Genomic DNA, 25,116 nt, shown 5'->3' with positions numbered 1-25,116 from the left:
TTGTTACTGTGGGCATGGCTTTGCTGTGAAGGGTCCAGAGCTGTATGATTCGGCAGGTTGCGCAATGTCTAAATGTGCAGGGAGGTTGCTTTGAGAATCTGTTGTTCTGAAGACAATGTATTCTATTCTGAAGGTCATGCAGTCATTAATATAGATTATTATTGTCACTGGTTGCTAATGTTATGCAATGTTTGGACAAGCAGGGGTTTGAGCAACCTGTTGATCTGAGGATAACGTATTCTGTTGTGAAGGTCAGACGGTCATTAATTTGGACATTATTATTGTCACTGGTTGCTAATGTGATCATATTACATGTAATATAAATGACAAGTAGATGTTGTGTTACTGTACTGTGCTATCATCTGTAGCATCTCAAAATTGGTATTGTTTTTGTAGTTAATCTGTCCTATGACAGGCCATTTGTTTCAACTGTTTATTTCTTATTTGTCAAACCATGTATTTGTTACATTCAGCATTACAAAATGTTGTTAATTTAGGATACATGTGAGCTAAGAAACAGTGTATATTACAGGATGAAATGTCAGAATGGAATCAGCAAATAAAAAAATGTGTCCCAACCAAGGATCAAACCCTCGACCTCCTGCATGCTAACCCAAAACTATTCAGTGCACCAACTGTACTGCATGACTAATATGTGCTGACAGAGGTAGTTACCATACATGAGGTTACAGTGTTGCCAGATTGCCACTCTTTAACACCCTTTTTCTGCAGAATGTACTCGCTGGATGACATTTTGTGACAGACATTTTTTTATTGCTGGATTGTGAGGAGTCGTGGTGCGAAGCCCGAGTGCGCAAAATTTCAATTCACCCTGTATTTAGCTTAAGTCTCATCTTCCCACTGAATAGCTCTTAACCACATACAGCATTATGGGACTTCTGGAGTTTATCATTCCAATTACACAGGATTATTACAAATTACTGAAATTGTTTCATTAATGTGCCATGACTGTGATGCTTTTCCATGGGGTTATGAGAAAGATTGTTTTTGTGCCAACAGATCTACCAGAACTTCAATCTCACATCAATAATATCTTTGAATACACTGATATGAACAGGTTTGCTCACTATGAAATAAATAATAATAATTAAATTACAAAGAGACAACACTTTACATCAGGAGGCAAATTTCCAGTACCGCTAGTAGGCTGATACACACACTTAAAACAGAAAAACCTGTCCAAGGTTTTGGAACCTTCATGTTCTTTATCAGGGAGGAAAAAGGTACTGATTGGAGAAGGTTGAAAAGGGGGGGGGGGGTGGATCACTTGAATCCCACTTTGAAAGAAATCCACCTATGTTGGAGGGACAGAGTGAGATGTAATGATGAATTAAAGAGGAAGAGAAACCAAAAATGGAAAACAATTAAGAACAAGGTGAAAAATGTGAAAATGAATTGGGGCAGAGAGAGAGAGGGGGGGAAGGGGGGGGAGAGGGGAGTGGCAGATGGAGACAGAAGAGCAATTAAGTAAATAAAATTCAACCACAGGAGAAGGGAAAAAAATAAAAGTGGGAGGGGGAGGTTGTTAACAGTTGTTAAGATCAGGAAGGTGACAGGATGCAAGGCAATGTGGGAAAGCAACATCCCATTGCCTCGGCCCTGGAAAATTGCCCATGAGGTGATATCTCAAATCATGCTGTACAGCATGCTTAGCAACTGGAAACTGGTTATGTCAAGGTGGAGAGATCCTCTGTGTCCATTCACATACCCAGTTTAATGGTGGTCATTCCAATGTAAAAAAAAACTGTAAAAACAGTAGATATACCATATTTACTCGAATCTAAGCCGCACTCGAATCTAAGCCGCACCTGAAAAATGAGACTCGAAATCAAGGAAAAAAAAATTTCCTGAATCTAAGCTGCACCTGAAATTTGAAACTCGAAATTCAAGGGGAGAGAAAAGTTTTAGACCGCATCTTCAAATTGAAACAAAGTTCATCCATTGTAACATGAGACACAATTTAGATATAATGGATACAGCTTCAGCAGTTTGGTTCAAGTCGTAAGCTTAGCAGTTAAGCTTTACCAGGTAGCCATTGCTTTTTCACGTGCATCATCTGGTTTGAATCGATTGCTTATTTCGCTTTGATCTGTTAAGTGCCGTTCTCTTCGTTATAGGTGTTTATGTCACTCTAAGCTAAAAATGCATTATTGTACTGTGTCATGCATTGTTTGTCACATTCTGATGATGAGTGTTTACGGCCTGTCGCCGCTCGCGGCATGGTTTGCTTTTGTGCCCGCTACCGCCGCTTACGATAAAAAAAAAAAAAATAGAGATGAACTGTCTCATTAGCGAAACAATGGCAAGACACTGGTATGTGTTGTTACTTACACTACTGCTTTCTTTGATAATGAACAACAAGAACCAAATAATAGACTGTGTATGATAGAAAATGTTCTGAACGAGAATTTAACGAAAATTTTTCTCCGTTTGAAAATCTTTGCAAACGCCTCTTTAGTACATTACATTCTGCACAGAAATTAGTCATCTTAGATTCAAAAATCGAGTCAGTTGCTGTGCTTCATTTCTGACTGTATCACTATTCAGCATAAGAATAATATGAATATAAATATGACATGATATGTATATTCTTCCGCGTTTGCTGTTGTCTCACTCTAGTTTCGCAGTTTATTAGGCAGACAGGATTTAAATGAAATAGCAGCAAACACGAAAGAATACATGGTATAATCTTTACATTCGTATTATTCTTATGGTGAAGAGAATACTGCATGTGATTCACGATTCATAAAAGTTCCTATTAGCAACCATCTCTTGTCACAGGTAGGAAAAAATTCAGAACGTAGAGTTGGCCATATTGACATACATCCCAAACAGTTTTGCCAGTCGGATTTTTGTAGTAGATTTTTAGTGATGACTTCAAATGCAGAGTGTTGTCTTCAGTCCGTAGGCTGGTGTGATACAGCTCTCCACTCTTTTCTATCCTGTGCAATGCAGATTAGAAACACTTATAAAATAAGAATGAAAATAACTTAGTAATTAAACACTGAAATTTAAAACACAATTTTATTAGGTTTGTAGTACATCTTATACGAAACGTTTAAAATATCAGTCATGATTCGGAATCACTATCACTCGATTCTTTGTTGCCCATTTCTTCATAGAGAGCATCATCCTCCGTACCATCTAGTGCATTGGATATCGAACATTTTTTAAATGCTTGTTGCACAGTCTGATTTGGAACACACTTCCATGCATCATAAATCCATTGGCACACTTGCAACAAACTTGCTCATTTTACACGTCCTGTTGGTGTCAGTTGTCTGTCGCTTTTCAAAAGCCAGTCTGTGTACATGCGTTTAAGCTTGTCCTTAAATTGTTCAATTATTCAAACAGAGGTCAAGTGGTTGTAGAATTGACGTCATCCCGCCAGGAAATAGTGCCAAGTCCATTTTGCTTTCCTCTAATTTTCGTTTAACTGCAGGTGTCGTATGGCTTGCGTACATCTAATACCAACAGACAGCATAAACAAAGCATTGCGCCAGGACGACGATTACACACACACATACACACACACACACACACACACACACACACACACACACACACACACACACACACACCTAACCCATTCCAACACCATGTCCTTCAAAAACCACCCAGTTTCGTTTACTCATACAATTACAGTTTTTGGAAACACTTCCGATTTCGGTAAAGTCTTTCGCTTGAAAACTATGAATGGGGGTAATTTATGCCCATCTGCTGTGCAAGCAAGCATGACGGACATCCGCTGTTTTTCACCCCCTGATATAAGAACACTTATGTCTTTCTTTCCTTTAGCGTCAACCGTATAATTTGACGGCATGTCAAAATATACGGGAGTTTGGTCAGCGTTTCCTATCTGACCAAGAAGGTATTGCTTTTCTGTGCGTTGCCTAATTATGAAGCGCTGAAATTCCCCAAGTTTTTCTTCATAATTTTTCGGCAGCTTCTGTGCAACTGAAGTTCGCCTCCGAAGTGAAAAACCCCAGCGCTTCATAAACAGATCAATCCAGCTGTGACTAGCCTAAAAATTTTCGATTTTTTGCTCTCTAACAATTTCATGTGCCTTAATTTTTAAAATTTCGGCATTCACGGGCAGGAATTTCTGATGCTGTTCCTTAACAAATTCATTTAAAATCACTTCTGGTGCATGATATCGGCCACACTTTGGCCCACTAAATGCTTTCCTGGTACTTGAACATTCAAATAATTTGTCTCTCTGTAGTCGCCATCGCCTGACGTTGCTCTCATCAATCCCGTTTCGCAGACCTGCAGCACGATTAGAACTTTGTTCCGCAAAAGAAATAGCTCCCCTCTTGAGTTTGGCACTATAATGAAAGCCGTTCATTATGGTTCACTAACACCAACAAGCACTTTACAAAATGCCACGAAGCAATAGGTGCGCTACGTGAAATCTTAATGGGCCTCAGCGTATCAACTTGTGCAACAATCCTAAAGTCTTGTACATTGTTGGTATTTTTGTGTTAAGAAATTTATTTTCCTTGCTACGAATATTTGAAAGGCCGCTACATTCGAAGATGACCAATACAAAATTTCTATTTACTTCGTTGCTTAATGTATGAAAATGCAGTGGTCGAAACTCGGGGCAGAGAAAAAAGCTCGTCTTCTACCTTTTTAAAAAATTTATGTACTGACGCAGAGGTTTTGGCGCCAGTATTTTTGTGCCTGCAAAGCATGCCTGTGTAGCGCTTCATAATTCAACAGCAGAAGTTAGTTGTGGCAGACCTACCAACATTTTTCAGAACTTCCGCTTACTTTGCACTTGATTCTAAGCCGCAGGCGGATTTTTGGATTACAAAAACCGGAAAAAAAGTGCGGCTTAGATTCAAGTAAATACGGTATGTATATTTGAAAACAACACATATTGTTTCACATATTGCTCTTCTTCCTATGATACAGGATTTTTGACTGGTGGAGCTGCACTAGGTTGTAGTGGGTTGGTGAATTGGGTAGGTTTTATAGCAGGCACAACTGCAGGGGGAAGGAATCTTGGTGTATGTATAATGGTCTGGGAACGTCATATAGTTTGACAAGCATATTACAGAGAATGGCAGAAGGTGACAGTTAATGATATGGGAAGGATATCAGGGAGACAATCTCATTACAGGGCTAGACTATTACTAGTCATAACACTGATGGAATAATGAACTGAGGCACTTGAAGTTTAGATGGTACGCAATGATAACAATGATGATGACTCCAAGTCTTTTGGAAGCGAGAGCTGTGTTCACTGAAAGATGAGAAGAGAAGAAGACTTTCAGAGATTTCTTTGTGGTTAAATTCTGTGGTGTAGTTGCAGGAGAAGAAAGACTGAGAGAGGCCTTCGATATACATGTCAAGGGATTTGGTGTTGCTGTCTTATGTAGGAGGAGAGGCTGTTTGTGGTAGGTCAGAGGTGCTGGTCTACCAAAACTGGCACACTTTTGATAGGAATGTTCTTATCTGCTACAATGTAACAGGCATGCTGATCATTTTTCTGAATTTTCGAAAGTGGTAGAAGACTGGGATGTGGGTCAGGTGGAGTAAGTAGTTCTACAGAAACACCGGCGAGACTTTTTGAGGGGCCTAGGGTTTTAAGGATTATCTACACCTCAGTCTGAATGGAAAGAAAGGTGTCTTTACGAACAGTTACTGTATGTATGTTGTGGCATATGAAACTCAATGGCTGCCCACAGTCATGTACCACAGTAGTGGAGCCTTTGTCTCCAGTGTGGATGGCAATATATCAATCTGCCACTAGATCACAGGTAACTTGGAACTCACCTTGAATACATTCTTCAAGTTTTGCTGATATTCTTCAGGAATCTCTTTGGGATTTGTGCTTGAACTGTTCTAGGCAAATATTGTTGCTCATTATATTGATTGTTGGGTGGAACTGAGGTTACGGGTGAATGAGAGAAGGTCTTTCACAAGGGCAGTTAGACTGAATTTGGGGTGTGACTGGCCATTGCACTATTCAAAAGAGTAGTATAAGAGGCATCTGAATAAGATATTTGGGACTAAATGTGGGCTGGGATTGTGAGGTGTGAAGAGTGAGATTATGGCTATAGTTGGGCTTCAATAGGAGATAAATAAAGATTCAGTGTTTCACTAAGAAGGCCAGGTTGGCTAGTTGCCTAAGGGATGGGGAGGTGATGGCTTGTTGGATGCAGTGTTGCGAATGTTGATGGACAGTTTCCTCAGGCAGTGTGAGGTGTTTTGTTCCAAGTTTCTGGCAGGTTTATTCTAGGTGTGTTTGCAAACATAGGACCTAAAAGGTGAAGCATTTTAACCAGGAGTAGTACATGGCAATACAGACACTTTCCTGATGATTTAGGTTATGCCATAAGAAATCAAAATTGATTGAAAAATAGACGTTAATAACTAACACAATCTCATATGAATCATGTAGAATTCAACACAGGAGATATTTTGTAAAGAATACTCTTCCTCATTATGCAACAGAATTATTACATAGCCTGTAAATAACACCATGCACCATGTGGCTGAACAGCAGAGAGCATGAAAACAAACAAACAAAGATTTGTGTAAGGTCTGCCATAAAGAAATTAAGAGAAAATATGAAAACAATGAGAAACAATTACAAAAATGTTAGTCAACCAGATAATGCAGAAAGGGACGTAAATATGAAATAGCAAGAAATGTTAACAATAAATAGCAACAGCATATCTTAAATTATTTATCTGGTGCAATATATTATACTGACTGTAAAATACGGGGGACGTATAAAAGGTAATGCAGTATATCTTTTTGTCTTGTCCAATATCGGTTTAAAAATACAGAACTTGTGGGACATTGTGGAATATTCCTGCTTTAGCCCCTACAGTTTCATGAAGTTCCAATTGGTGGTGCCACTATATATAGCCCTCAAAGTGGCATCTGTAATAGAGAAGCATTCCCGGCAGTAAACAAAAGCACAGTGAGGTGTCTGTCATAATCGCAACAAGGTCGCGCAAACCTGTCTGAACTCAAAGTTGGCACACATATCTGTGACTCCTGCAATGTTGTTACATGCATATGACTCCTGCACTGTTGTTACAAGCAGGCATTCTCATTCAAGGTCATCAACAGTCACAATCAAACACATCACTGCACAACTAGACATTGTCATTGGTAGTGCAACAGTCATGTGCTAACCTCAGGAGACTGAAGAAATGACTTCAGCATGTTCATCAACACAAAAATACAAATGAACTTCTCCTTTTGCATGACAATGCAATGCCTCACACAAGTCTGTACAACCAAGAGGAACTCATAAAACTTCATTGGACTGTTCTTCCTCATCCACCCTACAGCCCAGATCTCACACCTTCCGACTTCCATCCATTTGGTCCAATGAAGGTTGCACCTACAAGAAGCAATACATGGGTGATGGGGACATTATTGATACAGCAAGATGCTGGCTCTGATGTCAGCCAGTAGAATGGTACCATGTGGGCATACAGGCACTCCCAATAAGCTGGCGAAAGGCCACAGCATTGAATGGAGATTATGTTGAAAAACAGTATTTTGCAGCCACAAGAGTGGGGAATAATATAGTGTATTGTACAGCTGAACAAAACCAACATGATTTCAGAAAAACATATGATGCATTGCTTATTGTATGCCACTTGTATAAACATACCTCACATTTACATAGTATTCTATCTTCTCCTTACAGCTAACACACACACAACAACAACAACAACAACAATAATCTTACTGCTTTTATTACATAACTTACCATTTCACTTTAGGCTTGGGGTATGCATCAACCTTAACATTAAACTCAATATTTGTATCGCCTTCATTTGCTTGAAGGTCAGACAGATCTCTCTTGAACTCAGGAGCACAACGGACATTTAATACTCCTTCATCTTTTTTCCAGCCATGATCATTTATCACTTCACAACTGTAGGTTCCTGAATCATTTCTTGTAGTGCCTTTGATTGTTAAAGTGTGTGTTGGGCCATCAACTTCAGTTATAATGTGCTTGCCATCTGCTTTGAGCTCTTCCCCATTCTTAAGCCTGTAATGTAACAAAATAAATAACAAAACATTCCATTAATCTGCACATGTTCATGGAAGTAAACTAAAAATCTAGAACAGAAATAAGCAATTAAATTGCATAATTGAGCACAGTGATTACCATTTCACATCTGGTTTAGGATCACCCTGAACCTTGACTTCAAATGTTATTGTATCATCTTCCCTTGCTTCCACTGACTTGTTCATTGTTTTAAGGAACTGTGGGCCAGAGTGGACAACAAATTTCCAAAATTCAGAAGTCTGGCTCATTTCATTGGTTGCCACAATTGAGTAGGACCCAGAATCCTCTAATTTTGTGCTTGTAATGGAGAGGGTGTATGTCTCTGAAGTTTCCTTGATTATTTTTATACGATCTGTCTGTATAATTTGTTGGCCATCTTTGTACCTGTTAACCAGAAGTAACATTGTATTTAATTTTTGAAACAGGGCAGGCAGAAATATAAATAAATATAGTTCCTCTCTAAAGATTTTGCTACTGACAAATTTTTTTGAGGACTGAAATAGAATTGTCTTTTATTTTTCCTTACCATTTGATTTCAGGTTCTGGAACTCCTTCCACTTCAACAGTCATCTTAAATGGTTGATCTGTCATGCATGATGCATCCTGCATTTTGGTCTTAATTTTTGGTGGTGCTGGAATAAAAAATTCACACAATTTTTGTATGTGATTCAATTCATATTAAAAATAACTAGGCCCTACTTAGGAATGTACTTGACAATTATGAATACACAGTAACAATTTCTTTTAGGTCTATTTAATGTTTATAAATAGAAACTAGTATCAACTTGACAAGCTTCTGCAAGATAAGCCACCATCAATTATTTTTGAAACATTAAATACTGATAAAAATCACCACATCGCACCGCAGCCCACTGAGTCACTGCTCACTTGATAATAAAAGAGGAAAGCAACAAACAGCACCCAGTACATTCATTGTCAGTACCTCTGATGGAAAAGTGAAAAGAAAACAAATGGGTTGCTGCAACAGACAGTTGAGTGATTAAAAATTTCAGTTATTTCTGAATTTAATATGAGAGCAATGAAAAACTTTCATTACGTTTGTGTCTTGTGTGCAATACATGAGTCAAGTGTGAACATGATGTGTGAAATAGGTTTGTTTGTAAAGCTACTTCCAATTGTGCATTTTGATGAAATAGATAAACGAGAATTTTGAGCCACCACAAATGTCTATCTTGAAAAGTTTTTCTGCGGGAGAAATTCGTCCAAAGTTGGAGAAGTTTTACAGAAAGCCAACTTTTTCATTTAAAACAGTTAAGAAATGAGTGACTGATACAAATATGATTCTACTTCTCTTGAAGATTATTCACATGAGGGGATGTTACAAAATTATATTTAAAAATTTAAATATCAAGAAACTGGACAATAAAAGGTACAGGTCATAGTTTACACCAAAAGCATATTAGAAGAAAGAGTAAGGTGGTATATTTTACATTAAGAATTAATTTTGTGCAAAGATGGGTGCATTAGTGGATTTATTAACAAATAAATTTATGAAGGAAACCATGATGGTGTTTAAAACACATATTTATGTCATATTCTGACCTGGTGTATTATTCAATATTTTCAGTTGATTGTAGTTTTTGCTATATTAATAACAAAACTGGAAAACCACCATACCTGTCTGTTTGAACATGCTAATCTCCGAAACTTCATGACAAAATTTCGTGGGGTTTCCACAGGTACCTTGAGTGTAGCTTGGAGCTACATAGATGCTTTATTTCATCAAAATTGGAACAAACAGAAAAAATTATAATTTAAAGCTGTACCTAAATTTGTCTGCTCAGCTTAGTAGTATGTTGACCAACAGATAGTCACAACAAAAAGTCTGCTACGCATTTGAGCTTTTTGACAAAAGGCTCTCTAATGTAGAAAACATGTGATCACACAAACACAACTACTCACACACACCAGACCAATGTCTCTGGTCACAGAGGCCAGACTGCATACAGTAACTGCACCTTATAGGAGAAGCAATATGTGGGTCCTGGGGCAGGGAGAGGGAGCGGTAGCAGTGTAGGGGTGGTGCAAGGTCTAGTGCTGCTTGGAGGAGCATGCAGCAACATTGTGGAGAAAGGGTAGAGCTACTAGGTGCAGTTACAAACTTTGGCAGGAGGGGGAAGAGGGCAGAGAAGGCCTGAAGTTGAGGAGAGAAAAAAGATTAGTGGCCACATTGTGAAACTTAACAGGTTAGAATGGAAAGCAACTTGAACAGATGGTTACCACAACTCTTAGTTCATTGAGGGCTAGCCACTATCCAGTTTCCAATACTGTAATGGACCAATTTTGTATATTTCCTTACTACACTAATTATATCATAAGCAACCATTCCAAATTAGACAAATAACAAGATAATGTCGGAAACATAAACAAAGTAGTAATCTCTACGTAGTAGGTAATGTAATATGTAAATGATGATAAAGTACTAATATACCAAACCCATAAAGTTCAATCAATTGGTACGAACATCTAAAACTGTTACATTCAGTTTTAATTAACATATAATGAAAACATGTTATACTAAGTTGCTCATTTTTGTTTATCACTAGTCTTATTCCTTCATCCCTCTTCCTTTCCCTTCAAACCTTCTGCCAGAAGGAGTCACTGGCTCTGAAAGCTTAGGCATTTCCATATATTTTATATGTATTTGCTCCTGCTGCCACATGATGTGCAGATTTTTCACCTATATTTTCAAATACTGATTATTTTCACTGATATAACTCAAAAGCTCTGAATGGCGTGATTTGTTGTCTTTTTTCCATTTATTATCTAGCTAGGTTTTTTAGAAACTCCTAAATATGAAATATGACAGTAAACACAGTTTGTGTTTCTGTCACCCTCACTCTGTCCACTCTAATAGCAACTGGAAAACAAATTATGTTATACATCAATATCTGCTGAGCTGCTTTCTCCCCATGGATGAGATGAGCATTACTGGTAATCTTCTTATTGATCACAAGGAAAAGATGCAACTTATATACAAGTCAATGTTTGTAGAATTGAGAAATAGATTCCATAAATCAACAAGTTCAGACCTTAATAAACTACACCAAAATGGGAGAAATTAAATCATGAAAACCTTAGTCGAAAGTATTACAGTACAAACTTAGACTAGAAACACACGTGGATTGTCATCACAGAAGCATCCACACTGAGACAGAATCACAGGCCAAGGTCATAGGAAATGATGATGGTGACAGTAATAGAAATTGATGAAGACAATAGTCTTGTATGGAAGATGCCTGAGATCCAGATCTATCATATTTAATACGGATTTTTTATAGAATTGTGCCAGAAAAAGGAGACACACAGAATAATGTGGACCAACTCTACTTCCTTATCCTCATTGTTACTGTAAAGATACTTTGCAAATTTAAGCACCTGGAATGTGAACGACTCAAAATGTTTGCTGACAACCTAATGGAAGTGAGACATGACAGAGACCAGAGCCACAGAAAACTGATTAATGCATTTCACACAAACAAAATCAAATTCAAAATAAGTTCAACATGCAAATATTAGTCACACCGCAAATGATCACTGTAGGTGGTGCAGAACTGGACCAGGTGTAATGTGACCCTGCAGCACTGAAAGGAACTATTGCATTTGATGTGTAATGATGATCTTACTGTGAGTGAAGTTGCCCAGAGTGTTGGTGTATCAATGCAGACTGTCCAATGTGTCTACAAGCAATAGTGCACCACTCACAGCCATGGAACACAGCATAAGAACAGTGGTATCTAAATAAAAGGTGGTGAGCACCAATCAGGAGTGAGTGAACTAAAGTAGTAAGTTACTAAGAGAGAAGAAAATCAGTGACTTCCCGTCAATAGCACTGAACTAAAGGAGTGAATTACTCCAGGAGTAAATTTTTCATTTACTTCTGAAGTAAATTTATTTCCTCCATTACTGGTGGAGAGAATCATTGAAGAGTATGCTACTATGTTAGTAACATCAGTGGGAAACAAAGCCAAAATTTACTCCTAGGCAGTAGTAGGAGTAAAGTAAGACAGTAAGGTGCGATTTTTGAGTTCTGTGTTCTAAGTGCTGAATTCTATGGATTACCTGGACTAAAAAGAATATGTGGAGATGGAGGAAGAGGTGAACATCCCAAAAATGAGGGTTGTACTGGAGAGAAGAGACACTTTTGTAATGCTTAGTGACAGTGATTTCAAAGAGCAGTTTGGATCTCGTAAGAAATATTTTGAGTTGCTGCTTGGTATGCTGAAGCCATTACTGCAGCATAATTCTGACTGGAACTGTGCTTTGTCTCCAAGGCTGCAACTTCTTTGTGGATGCAAATCTTTCATACAGGTACTTATCAAATCGTAGCTGGGGATCTCATAAATATCCATCGTACTACTGCTGGAAGAGCTTTCAACAGTGTGATAAACAGTTTAATTGCCTTAAAGCCACTGTATGTGTCCATGCCACAGAGCCAAGAAAATATATCAAAGAACAAAAGGCAATTCCATCGAAATGGTAGATTCCCAAATGTCACAGGGGCCATAGATTGTGTACATATACCCATACTTTATCCTTCTGGAGCACAAGCAGAACTATACAGAAAATGCAAGAATTTCTTTTCTATCAATACACAAATCATCTATGATGCCAATATGAAGATTCTGAACATGGTAAGCCATTGGCCGCATTCCATGCATGATGTACATATTTGGGACAATAGTAGAGTTGCTGCAGAGTTCAAAAATGGACAACATGATGGGTTGCTTGTTGAAGATAGTGGATATTCACTCTAAAACATCTTATCATGCCTGTATTCTGAGCCCACACAGGAGCCAAACGGTGCTACAATAGAGCCCATATTGCTACCAGATTTGTAACAGAGTGAGCATTCAGTGTTTTAATGAAACGTTTCCAAATTCTCACTAAAACAATGTGATTTAAACCAAACAAGTGTGGGAATGTTATTGTGGCTGCTGCAGTTCTACACAACATTCTTATTCAGTCACAAAAACCCACATTTCTCGAGCACATTGGCTGAAGAACTGGAACCTGAAGTTTGCTCCATTATGTTCTTCATCTTATTCATAATTTCCATTTAAGGTTATGCTCTTCTTCCATGATTTTTCTTCATCTTTCTATTAATAACATTTTTACATTATATTCCTCTCATATTAAATGAATTTTTTAAGGAATGAAGCTTGTCTGCTTTTTTCAACAACTCTCGGCTCTTCACCACAACCACAGGTTGTCTCCCTCTTTTGCTGGGCACATCTTCTGATAAGCTCCCACCAAAGAATGCAGGGCGAGGTTCATGAATATGGGATCAAGTTTCACCTACAACAGTTATCATAGTCAAAGTTGCTTGAAAGTATCACATTATCTTCAGATGCGTCATTGTCGTGAACTCCTGCTATCCCTTCAAAAACTTGTGAGATCGTATCAACAACCATTTGGCTTATATCATTGATCTTTGTCTCACCTACTCCACTGCCAGTTTGAAATTGTTCTCAATTACATTTAGCTTTCATTTTCTTTGCTTTTGTTTTCATCTCTTTCCAAATTACTTTAAGCTGCTCTTGTGATTTTTGCTTAAGAGCTTCTGCGTTGTATTCAGTGTGTAATTTTTTTTCCTTTTTTTTCAAGCATTCTTTTTCCTTTTTAGCATGTTGATATCATGCTTTTTAGATTCAATAGCAGTTATGTACATTTTCATTACTTCAGCAATCCATACTTTTTCATTTTCTGGTATGTTTTTTGAACGTTTCCCAGCTACCTCCATGTTGCTGCGAGCTCGTATCTCAAATTGGCGCATGTGTTAATAAGTATCACCAACCAACAATGGATGTTAGTAGCTTTAGATGGTGGGGTTAACAACAAATTCATCCATTAATAGCACATTTCTTTTTTATAATACAGGGATCTTATCATTAATTAGTATGACTGGATTTATATTTTCCAATTTTAATAATTCAGTTTAATAATCCTTTTTAGCTTCTACAATTATAGCGATGAACATAAATCATGCAATAAGTGATGCAATAATGTCTGCCAGCAATCAATATTTTCTGGGAGGGAATGTAATGCACGTGCCAGCAGTCTGCAGAAATGGCTTACTTCTTTAGTAAAACTACTACATTAAAAACAACTAAAGAATTAAATAGTAATCGAGCTCTCCAACGGTTACTAAAGGAGTATATTACTGCAGAAGTAGCTTAATAAAGTAGTCCAGACTAAAGAAGTAATTTATACTAGTTTGGTGCTTGCCACACAAAATTTTGTGATGGAAGTAACTCTTCTTCCAAATTCTTTAAAAGAGGAGAATTTGGCTCCCCTGACAGCCATTCCCATGATGTCCCAATGACATCAACTGCACAAGGCTTGAGATCATTCAGATTAGTATGTGAATTAATGGAAACATGTCACCTGGTTGGCAGAATCAGATTCTTGTTACACTAGGTTCAAAGGTTGGGTGTGGATATGCCAACATCCAGAAAACAGTTGCTCAGAATGTGTGTGTGTGTGTGTGGGGGGGGGGGGGGGTACTATGTTATGTGGATGTTCTCCTTGGTTTCCATGGGCCCTGAGGTAGTAATCAAAGGCACCAGGATATCTGTAGACTATATGAACATTACTGTGGACTAATTGCACTCCTTTATTCCTGATGTATTCCCCAACAGTGATGGCATCTTCCAACAGGATAACTGCCTATGTCACAAGGCCATAATCATGCTACAGTAGTTAACAGAAAGTGTGGCAGTTAACTCGCATTAATATCCTGGCCACCAAATTCACTTTATGCTAGCCCAGTAGAACACATCTGGGACACTAGCAGGTGTCAGTTCCGAGCCCACAACCCACTGGCCCTTAATTTATGGGAATTGTGTGACCTGCGAAAAAACATCTGATGCCATATAACTCCAGAAACCTACCAAGGACTTTCAAAACCTGTATCACGTATGATCACTGATGTATTGCATTCCAAATTTGGATCAACATGTAATATAAAGTGGTAGATTTGTTAGGAATGTATCCAAGGCTTATGTATGACCTTCAACAAATTTTTGTAGTATACATCTGTATCTCATGTGCAATATTCTAAAATGGAAATTATCACAAAAAGTGCATATCGAAAGTATAAATGAAGAATTTTATTCTTATGAAGCATCTGATACTTCTGAGAACTTAACTGCACATGTCTTTTTCTGTTTGTCTTCCAATCAGCTCTACTCCAGTAGCTCCTCTTTCAGCAACTGGCAAATAAGTGCATCATTTTTGTCTCTCATATTATTATATTTGTTATAATGATAACAATAATGAATATTATTATAATAATAATTGACAACAGAAGATACAAAGTATAATATCCTATGGCATTATCTTGTGGGGTAACTGTAGTCATATATGTGACATCCTATTATTGCAGAAGAAAGCATTAGGATAATTACAAATTCTTCACGTAAGGCTCACTGCAAACCCTTACATATACACACCTTACCACAGATTATCAAAATCAATAAATAGCTATGAAGTCACAGGGCACTTAATAAGCTGCCACATGCTATACAGGATCTTCCTGAACATACATTCAAAGAAAGACTGCATGAATGGTTTATTGCCCACCCGTTCTATGATATCAATGAATTCTTCAACTGTAAAATGCAGTAATCCAACAGATGACCCACTGCACATTTATTGTAATATAAGCTAAAATATTTCAGTAGTCAATACCTTATCACAATGTATTATAAACTGTATCTTCATTTGACGTTGTCAATTACTGTAATGGGCTAAAGACAATAAAATCTTTATTATTATTATCACTAATTATATGAAAACCATATGATTTGAAAATATGTGTAGTATAAACTAACCTTTGACCATCAAATCTACTTCAGCAGAATCTTCTCCCAGGTCATTCTTTGCTACTATCTTATATTTTCCAGCATCATCTGGTGTAACACCTTTAATAATAAGGGAGATACTTTCATCATCTTCATAAAGAAAACGAACCCTGCCTCCTGCTGTTACTTCCTTGTTGTCCTTGTACCTGGATATGACAAAGTGATCAAAATACATGTTTATTACAGAATGACATTTGCCACAGAAACGAAAAATATTGTTTCATAAATTCATTTCATATATTAAGAATGTTAAATAAAACTAATGACATCGAAAATGTGTGTTGTACAAGCCACTGATAAACATACACTAGAACAGCACAGGAAATTAATGGTTGGTATTGGATAATTCTTTAATTTTGGATTTAATCAGAAAACTGCACTAGATAGACCTCCGACTGAATTATACATGGACAAAATAAATCTATTATTATTATAGTTAAGCTTGTAGAATCAAAAGTAGTGGCTAGGCATTTAATAAAATTGATGTAAAATTTGATATCAGATGAAAATTATTACTAGGAGGTGAAATGACTTCACAACAATTGTCATCTAGGACATGAGCTCCCAAGCGTGTGTGTGTGAGAGAGAAAAACAATATTCTTCTGGAAATGCCCAGGTCTAGCCTTCATGTAACTAAGTTCTAACCATTTCTTCAACAGTTAGTAGCCCTCAGTAAGGTGTAATAATGTATACTGAATGGAAGAAGCACCTTCAAATTCTGAAAATATATGATTTTGTTGTACAAAAGTGGTATTGATTTGGCATTCAAAAATAGGAACATTACTTCAACAAGCCCCTTCCCCGCCCTTATGAACAGGCTGATATTCACAAAAACTGACTGTGCTGCAAACAGCACACTATCTTATCATACTGCAAAAGATGTGGCAGTACAAGTATGTTTTATCTGGTATTTATTTTAATACAGTATTCTGTGTTTTAAAATGTGGACTTCTTTGAAACAAAATAATTTATGCTAAGTATAATTCACTGTATTTAACTGAGAAGATAACATAAGTGTCTCAAGTTGTGGTTACTGGTATTTTCATGGCTTTCATTACGAAGCACCACATAGAGCCACAAAATACTAACAGAAATATGTTATGATAAATGGGAAATCTGCATTCAAGTCCCAGTCCAGCACAAATTTTTGTGCGCCAGTAATATATTGTATATCTATAAGCCCTGCCTAGTGAAGCTGACATCCAATGAATTCAGAAGCTGTGATTAAGTTTGATATTCATGAAATACACTGACAGAAAAGAAAATTCCAACACCAAGAAGGAGTTTTGTGTCATAAACGAAAGTTGATAGGCGTGTTGCTACAGCTGAAAGATTATATCTATTGAAATTGCGTGCCAGTCACATAAGAGAGGCTCTAGTAGTGTCACTATCAGGATGCGAAGTAGGTTTGCTCTAAATATGTGCGACAACAGTCTTGAACTTTAGTTACCTTTGAGATCGGACATGGTGAGTTGATGTTAGTCAAGAATGCCTTTAAGGTGACAAAGACATCATTATCAATATGTCACTGAGCTTGAACGAGGTCATGTATTAGGGCAGTGAGAAGCTGGATGATCCTTCTGCGATGTTACAGAAAGACTTGGCAGGAATGTAGCCACTATACACAATTGCTAATAGTGGTGGTCACGGGAATGTATGGTCACACGAAGACTGGGTTATAGATGACCATGTGGTACTACTCAAAGGGACAATTATAATGTTTAGCATATGGCTCTTGTACATCATACTGCATCTGCAGCAGCAATCTGAGCAGTAGTTACCAGCACAGTGACACAACAACTCGTTAAAAATTAGTTACTTCAAGGACAACTTTGAGCCAGATACCCTGTAGCGTGCATTCCACTGACCCCAAACCACCACCATCTGGTGTTAAATGAGAGCTCATTGGAAAGCAGGTTGGAAGTCTGTTGTGTTTTTTGATGAAGACTGGTTCTGGTTCAGTGCAACCAATGGCTGTGTGTTGGTTAGAAAGAGTACAGTTGTGAGCCTGCAACCGACATGTCTGCATGCTACATACAATGGACAATGGTACATCAATCTCATGTGCCAACATTTCTGAACAATATTCCAGGGGGTGATTTGCAACAGGATAACGCTTGCCCACATTCCGCTGTTGGAATCCAATATGCTGTTCAGGGTGTCGACATTTTGCCTTGGTCTGCTCAATCATCAGATCTGTCTTCAACTGAGCACATAAGAGATATCATCGAAAGACAAATCCAATGACATCCACAAGCAGTATTAACTGCTCATGTTTATTTCTTTTATTTATTTATTTATTGTTCCATGGGACCAAATTAAGAAGAAGTCTCCATGGTCATGGAACGAGTCAATACATGAAATTATAACATGATAGCAGAAACAGATAAAATGAAATATAAAAAACATATTCAGGCAACAAGTCGTAAGTTTAAATAAAGAAAATCAATAATTTCACACTGGAATTTGCTTAATTTTTTAGCTCTTCCAGGAGCTCCTCGACAGAATAGAAGGAGTGAGCCATGAGGAAACTCTTCAGTTTAGACTTAAAAGCGTTTGGGCTACTGCTAAGATTTTTGAGTTCTTGTGGTAGCTTATTGAAAATGGATGCATCAGAATACTGCACTCCTTTCTGCACAAGAGTCAAGGAAGTGCATTCCACATGCAGATTTGATTTCTGCCTAGTATTAACTGAGTGAAAGCTGCTAACTCTTGGGAATATTGTATTGACCGACCAACAGCAACAGGCACAGAATTCCATTCCACAAACTGATATCCAGCACTTGTACAACATTACGCATGCTTCTTTGCAAGCTTGCTTTCAACATTCTGATTTTATTTTTTATGTTGTGATTTTCTTTCCGCCAGTGTACTTTTGGTTTGATTTTTATTGAACCTAAAAATCGTGCTGTGCATTGTTACACTTGGATATGAAACAAATCACAACTGTGATATGTAGCTTATACTTAGAAAATTAACAGTTACAACACTGAAATTAAATAAATCAGCTAAAAACATATGGTATATAAGAAGCCATTTACTAGTATTAAGAGAAGGGAGGTTGCTACTAACCATATAACAGAGATGCTGAGACACAGCTACACACAACAAAAACACTCTCACAATTGTCACACACACACACACACACACAGAGAGAGAGAGAGAGAGAGACTAGCATACGCAAGTCACACACACAACTGCAATCTCAGGCAACTGAAACCACACTGCAAGCAGCAGCACCAGTGCATGATGGGAGTGGTGACTGGGTTGGGGTAAGGAGGAGGCTGGAGGAGGGATAGTATGGTGGGGATGCCGGACAGCGAAGTGCTGCATGTTAGACTGAGCCTCCTTCTTACTGCCCACCAGTTGCCACTCCAATCATTCCACTGGTGCTGCTGCTTGGAGTGTGGTTTCAGTTGCCTGAGACTGCAGTTGTGTAAGTGAGTTGCGTTTGCATGCGTGGTTGTGCGTGCGTGTGTATGTCTGCTATTGTTGGCAAAGGCCTTAACAGCTGAAAGCTGTAATTGTGAGTCTTTTTGTTGTGCCTATCTGTGACTCATAATCTCTGCTATATGCTGAGTAGCAACTTTCCTTCTCATAATATTGTTACATTCCATCCTGGATTTTCCATTATTTGATTTAAAACCATTTACTAGGTTATTTTAAACCAAAATAACAATGAAATAATAAGAAAACAAACTAACATGGATATTTTAGACAATTATTTATACAACAGTTATATCTGTACAATGAACTACAACTTGGTGTATAGAAGGAAACAATTAACTTGGCTATTTTACACTGGTATTCATAAATTTTTGCTATTATATAGAAGCAGTTCCTCTGAAATAAAGTTTTCATTTCTGCTTTCAATCTTTTAATGACTCAAAGCTTTAAGGTATCTTTAATGACAGTGCAAATACTGGGTGGTTTTAGAATAATGTCAAGGGAATAAAAGAAAAGAGAAAGGGAATAAACTGATATAAGATTAGGAAAATTGAGGAAAAAAAAATTAAAAATGGGTACATGGGGTATACTTTCAACTATGGCTTTAGCCTAAAAGTACATGTGTTTTGTTCTCAGCTGCATGCTCACCATTTTACATCTGGTTTAGGGAAGCCATTTATTTTGAGTTCCAACATAGCTGATCCACCAACACTCACTTCTGTTGCTTTAGTTTCAGTTACAATTTTAGGGGCTTCTGGTTCCTTCAGGAGCTGGTTTACAGAACCTAAAAACAATGAAAGCTTGCAAATATCATTTTCTTCATACATTTCAAGTACATGAATATGATAGCATATACGAACATTACAAATAAAAATGAAAGTATCAGACATGAACACAGCTGTCATGGCAAATACTCATGACTATGCTCAGACCAAATGTAGAAGTTACGACTGAATGTTGAATCTGAATTGTTAGAGAGAGAAACATATGAGGAGACAAATAAAAGGTAGGCTAAGGTGTTTAATATGCTATGCCAAGAAAGGTATATCAAATGAGAGTCAGAAATGGAATGAAAGCAATGACAGTAATTATTAGCCAAAACAGATGTAATTATGAAGAGTGATGATTGTAATCAAACAGAGACTGTTCTTCCAGAAAAATGGGAAATTTTACTTCTTGGATATTATAATTTATACAGCATATGGCATATACACTGTATAACAATAAGATAAAATCAATCTATAAAAATAATGTTTGCATCAGTGGACACTACAACCAATAAATGAAAAAGCAAGTCTAGAATCCACAAAAGGGAAGTGCAAGGACCCGTTATGATACTGATTTACACTGTAGTAGCATTTGCTTGGTTTATGATGTTCTGATTCATATCCATAACCATGTGAAGGCCATTATTCATTTTTCAAATGAACATCCATCACTACTTTTCATCTGTTTATAACAACTGATTTTGCATGGCTGTCATTGCAGTAGTTGTTGTTCGGGTTTAGGCTGCTCAAAGTAGTTCTGCACAGTGTGCAATTATCAGTCTTGACAGTGCCTTGTATCAGGCAAAATTTACTTGTTGCTATTAAGCTGTACACGAAGTTACAAAATGCAATGGTCATTTAATCACATCAGTACACAATGTTCAATTATGCTGTAGAAAAAAAAATGACTAACAGCACTTCAGTTCTGTATTGTGTCCAAGTTGTACTGTATAGCTTGAAGGTAATATTTCTCATAAATATCTGTGCAGTTGTGCTCTGTAGTCATATTTTGAATAAAAGTAACATTAAGTGAATAAATATGAGTTGCACGCACAACTTGTATGTCACTCAGATTTTTAAAAAAAGTAATCAGATTTACTAGTAGTGGCAGATATCAGTCTCAAAGTTTGTGGTATGATTCTGATTTTTCACACCTTTGGTTGAAAGTTTTCTGTGTTAACCAGTGACTTAGGATTTGCAGTAACAGTCAAGTCATTAACTGAGATAAATATGTGTGATATTACTGGAGATACCATGCAGTGCTGGAACATCAAACTCAATATTACGTTCTCAACGGGCTGTAACATCTTCACATGCTGCATCCTTGTGTAATAAGAAAAGAAAAAAGTTTGTTGTTTTGCCTAATTCACATCTTTTGACGAGTCAGATTTTATTTCAGAGCATTGAACAGAAATGTCTGCTTCACAGAGCTTTACAAAAATTTTGGAGTATGTTATGGATTAAAAAGTGGCTGCTGCTATGTAACAGACAGCAGCACTGATACATTGCCTGCTTTTTATGCCTTTTGCACCTCAAAACAGAACACTATATTCCACAAGCATCCATGAGAGTCATTTATATGAGACAATTGTACATCTTACACAATTTACCCAGGTTACACAAAGACAGTGGCAATGCACATCCACTAGGATACCACCAAGGGAAATATTAGCATTATCTTCAGTTATTACTACAGATCTGAGTTAGTCATCACATTCAGACAAGCCATACAGAGGTTACAACCTCATCTCTTTGTGACTTGACCATAGCAATTATTAACTGCAGTAAGGTTGCCTTTGCCACATTTTCCTTCAGAAGTCTGCACCTTGCATTTGTGCTCACTTCAGTTGGTTGGCACATGTGATGGGAAATTCCAACAGATGAAAAGCAACTATGTCTGACTTTGTCATGCTTGTTTGGGCATTCAGTGTTCAAATGATCAGCCTGAGTAATTACTCAATTGCTGATCAGTTACTCACTGCAGACTCATATCAAAAGAACATGAGACCAAAGGATGTGTAAAAATGAAACTAGATTCCAAAGAATATGTACTTAGTGTGGAAGACTGTGATCATAGCAGTACTTGGAAAGATCTTCATTAGTGAATATTCAGGACATAAAACATGTTGATTATGTGTACTGCGGCATGTGCTTTGCTCTTCTCTTCATTCAGTTTCACAACAATGCATGTGATGGCACATGTTAGCAGAATACACCAAAATATAAGTCCTAAAGCATTACCAGCTTCCATAGTTAATACTATCAGTAAAAGGTATGCAGAAATGGAGGCCAAAGATCTACATGCATATAAACCAGTATAAGATGGAAGGTTTTAAGGGGTCAGTGGAAGAAAGTGCTAACCGTCAATTTTGTAAAATAAGTCTGGCCACATTATCTCTTGTGATTTCAGCTACATGTTGATAACGTTTCTACAGCTGGAAAGAGCTGATAACTATATGTATTGTTTTGTCTTATCATATTTTAGTTCTCATCTTAGGATGAAAACAGTGTCATCCAACATATTACACATAGCAGTTATGTTGAAATCTTGTAATCAAATAAAAAGACGGTTGTTTAACAATGATATTAATTATGGCTGTGATTCATTTAGGATGCAGTGATGCGAATACTAATTACATGTGTGGAAATACATCAGTTGTTGAAAATACTGTAAGTTTGGTTTAGCAGTATATTTTCCATCAGTCTAACTTCAAATGGTTTGGCATAGCATTTATTAAAATTTTGGGGAAATCATTAATGATTTGAATGCATACATTTAATGCAAAATATATCAGTGAATTCTTACAAAGTTATAACTTTTTCATTTCGCTTTTTAGTAACAGAAAACCTGTTACACACATATTTGAGGGTTAGCACTATTTCAGTCCTAACATTAAAGATATTCTTATCCAGCTTCAGTTCTCTACAATAATTTGTACATTTTTATTTATAGAAAGAATCAAAATTTACATCCAATAGCAGAGAAGAAGGAAGCAGCAGGTCACTACATCCTACATCGAATATGCTACAACACATCAAAAAAGAAGTACTACTCAGAAAGTAAGAAAGAAGCAAAAAACAAATGAAGGCAGGCTTTATAGAACCTATAAATGAGAATCAGTTCCTGGACACACCATTAGGCAACTGTGTAGCTGTCTTCTGAAGTGTGCATAAAAACTGCCAAATGCCAATAATGATATTTCTAACTGCTACTGGAATCTGGCTGACTTTGACAAACAAAATTTATTTTTATTGGTTTTATAAAATCATATCCTGTAGAGAGGTTTAGTGGTCAAACCACTCCACAATATTATCACAAGCAAAAGCCCTATAACTTTAACATTGAAATATAGATGGACAATGCAGAATGTGTACAGAAAATCTTTTTTGGTGGCCCATATTAAAACAAGTGGAAAACATGAAAATCATGTAAATTGTATTCCTGAAGACAGAATCCAGGATTTCCACAACTATATCTGAAACATATCTCCACACCAGACAAATTATAGCCTAATGCAAAACCTGTATAAAGTGTATTTTAACAGTGATTTGAATACCACAGCATTATATCATGATTAGCTTGTTAAGTACTGTGAAGAAAGGAACATTCAGTCTGACTGTGAAGACAATACAGGCAGTTTCTTTGTCATTCATTTAATATTTGATTTCAGTCACCAAAGTCAGACACTTGCAAGATTTGTGATGAGCTGCACGTTATACTCACAAATCTGATTAGTACCATACTGAATGAGAAATAACAGAGGCCCTTAAAGAAAAACAGCTGCATCTGAGAACTGCAAAGAGCTGCAGCTTTGAGAAAGAAACCTGAAGAATTCAGTTGCAAATCAAAAGAAAGCCCAGAAATCTGACTTGCAACAAAGGCTACCCACACCAAAACATTCCTTCGGTCCTGCTTTTATTTGCACAAGATTTGGATATAAAAATTTGAGCATTCATGACCGCACTACAGATGTTGGTTTTATGTTCATGAAGGACAAGAGTGTTGCTACTGAAGGCAGTGATGAGGTAAGTAGTTGTTTATTGAAGTATGTCTGCTATATGAAGATAAAAAGTAGGAAGTTGGTCATATTTTCAGAAAACGTTGGTGGCCAAAATAAAAATTGCAACATGGATACATTACCTATTCTCCATATGTATCTCTGAAGAAATGTAACATTATTTTCTGACACCTGGCTACAATTTTTTTACATTTGAATTGTGAATGTTTTAAGGCTATTACAGTAATAGTTTCACTTTCTAAGTTTGGCAAGTACTTTTTGATGAAGACAACAATAAACCATAAAAGTATTAACAATGTTACAAATATAAAAAGTTATGGGACTGTCCAACAATTTCTAATGGATATACAATATTACTTAGCTAAACATATGGTGGAACAATTTGTAGAAAAAGTTACAAATAAGTCTATTACAATTTAAGATTTACGGATTTAACCAAATGTACAAAACGCAATAGCTTAAAACTATGCTCTTGTGTGTCAGCACTTTCTTCCATTGACCTCTTTGTTTCACACTTCATGTAAGAAGTCAGTTTATAATTTGCGGAGCTTGAGACTGTGAACATTTTGTCTCATATTACAGTAGTGTCAAGCAATGTCAAAAGACAGAACAATGTCCAGCATCGTCCAGGCCATATGAATGAATGCCTTTTCATCTACAGCATGCTAACCTCTCATTGGTTAAAAATGTTTGCTCAGACTCCTCATTATATACCCATGAAAATAGACAACACAATAAAAGGATGTGGCATAATGAATATGAAGATAACTATTTTAAAAAGCAAGTTACATGATTTTCTAATTGAACAATGCTACTGCTCTGTGGATGATTTCATGAAGGACAAAGTGATACTTTGAGCTGGATCCCTAAAATTGAATAAAAATTTATGATAGTTATAGTAGATGTGAATACTGTAAGTGTGACAA

General features: G+C 36.9%; 1 protein-coding gene across 4 annotated transcripts in view; it reads right to left on the bottom strand.

Annotated features, from left to right (window-relative positions):
- LOC126236930 (obscurin) overlaps positions 1 to 25,116 on the bottom strand; it is a 681,004-nt gene that overhangs the window by 355,902 nt on the left and 299,986 nt on the right. For 3 of the 4 annotated variants that reach the window (XM_049946608.1, XM_049946610.1, XM_049946609.1), the window contains 5 exons: positions 20,053 to 20,188; positions 15,928 to 16,103; positions 8,598 to 8,703; positions 8,171 to 8,455; positions 7,766 to 8,050 (listed from right to left, as the gene is read on the bottom strand). In XM_049946608.1, the coding sequence (XP_049802565.1) occupies positions 7,766 to 8,050; positions 8,171 to 8,455; positions 8,598 to 8,703; positions 15,928 to 16,103; positions 20,053 to 20,188 (988 nt within the window). The remainder of the gene's footprint in view (positions 1 to 7,765; positions 8,051 to 8,170; positions 8,456 to 8,597; positions 8,704 to 15,927; positions 16,104 to 20,052; positions 20,189 to 25,116) is intronic. The other variant, XM_049946611.1, reaches the window with a different exon arrangement.

The sequence above is a fragment of the Schistocerca nitens genome, chromosome 2, assembly GCF_023898315.1.
Source record: "Schistocerca nitens isolate TAMUIC-IGC-003100 chromosome 2, iqSchNite1.1, whole genome shotgun sequence".
NCBI classification, from domain to species: Eukaryota; Metazoa; Arthropoda; class Insecta; order Orthoptera; family Acrididae; genus Schistocerca; species Schistocerca nitens.
This window is presented reverse-complemented; position numbering and strand designations above follow the sequence as displayed.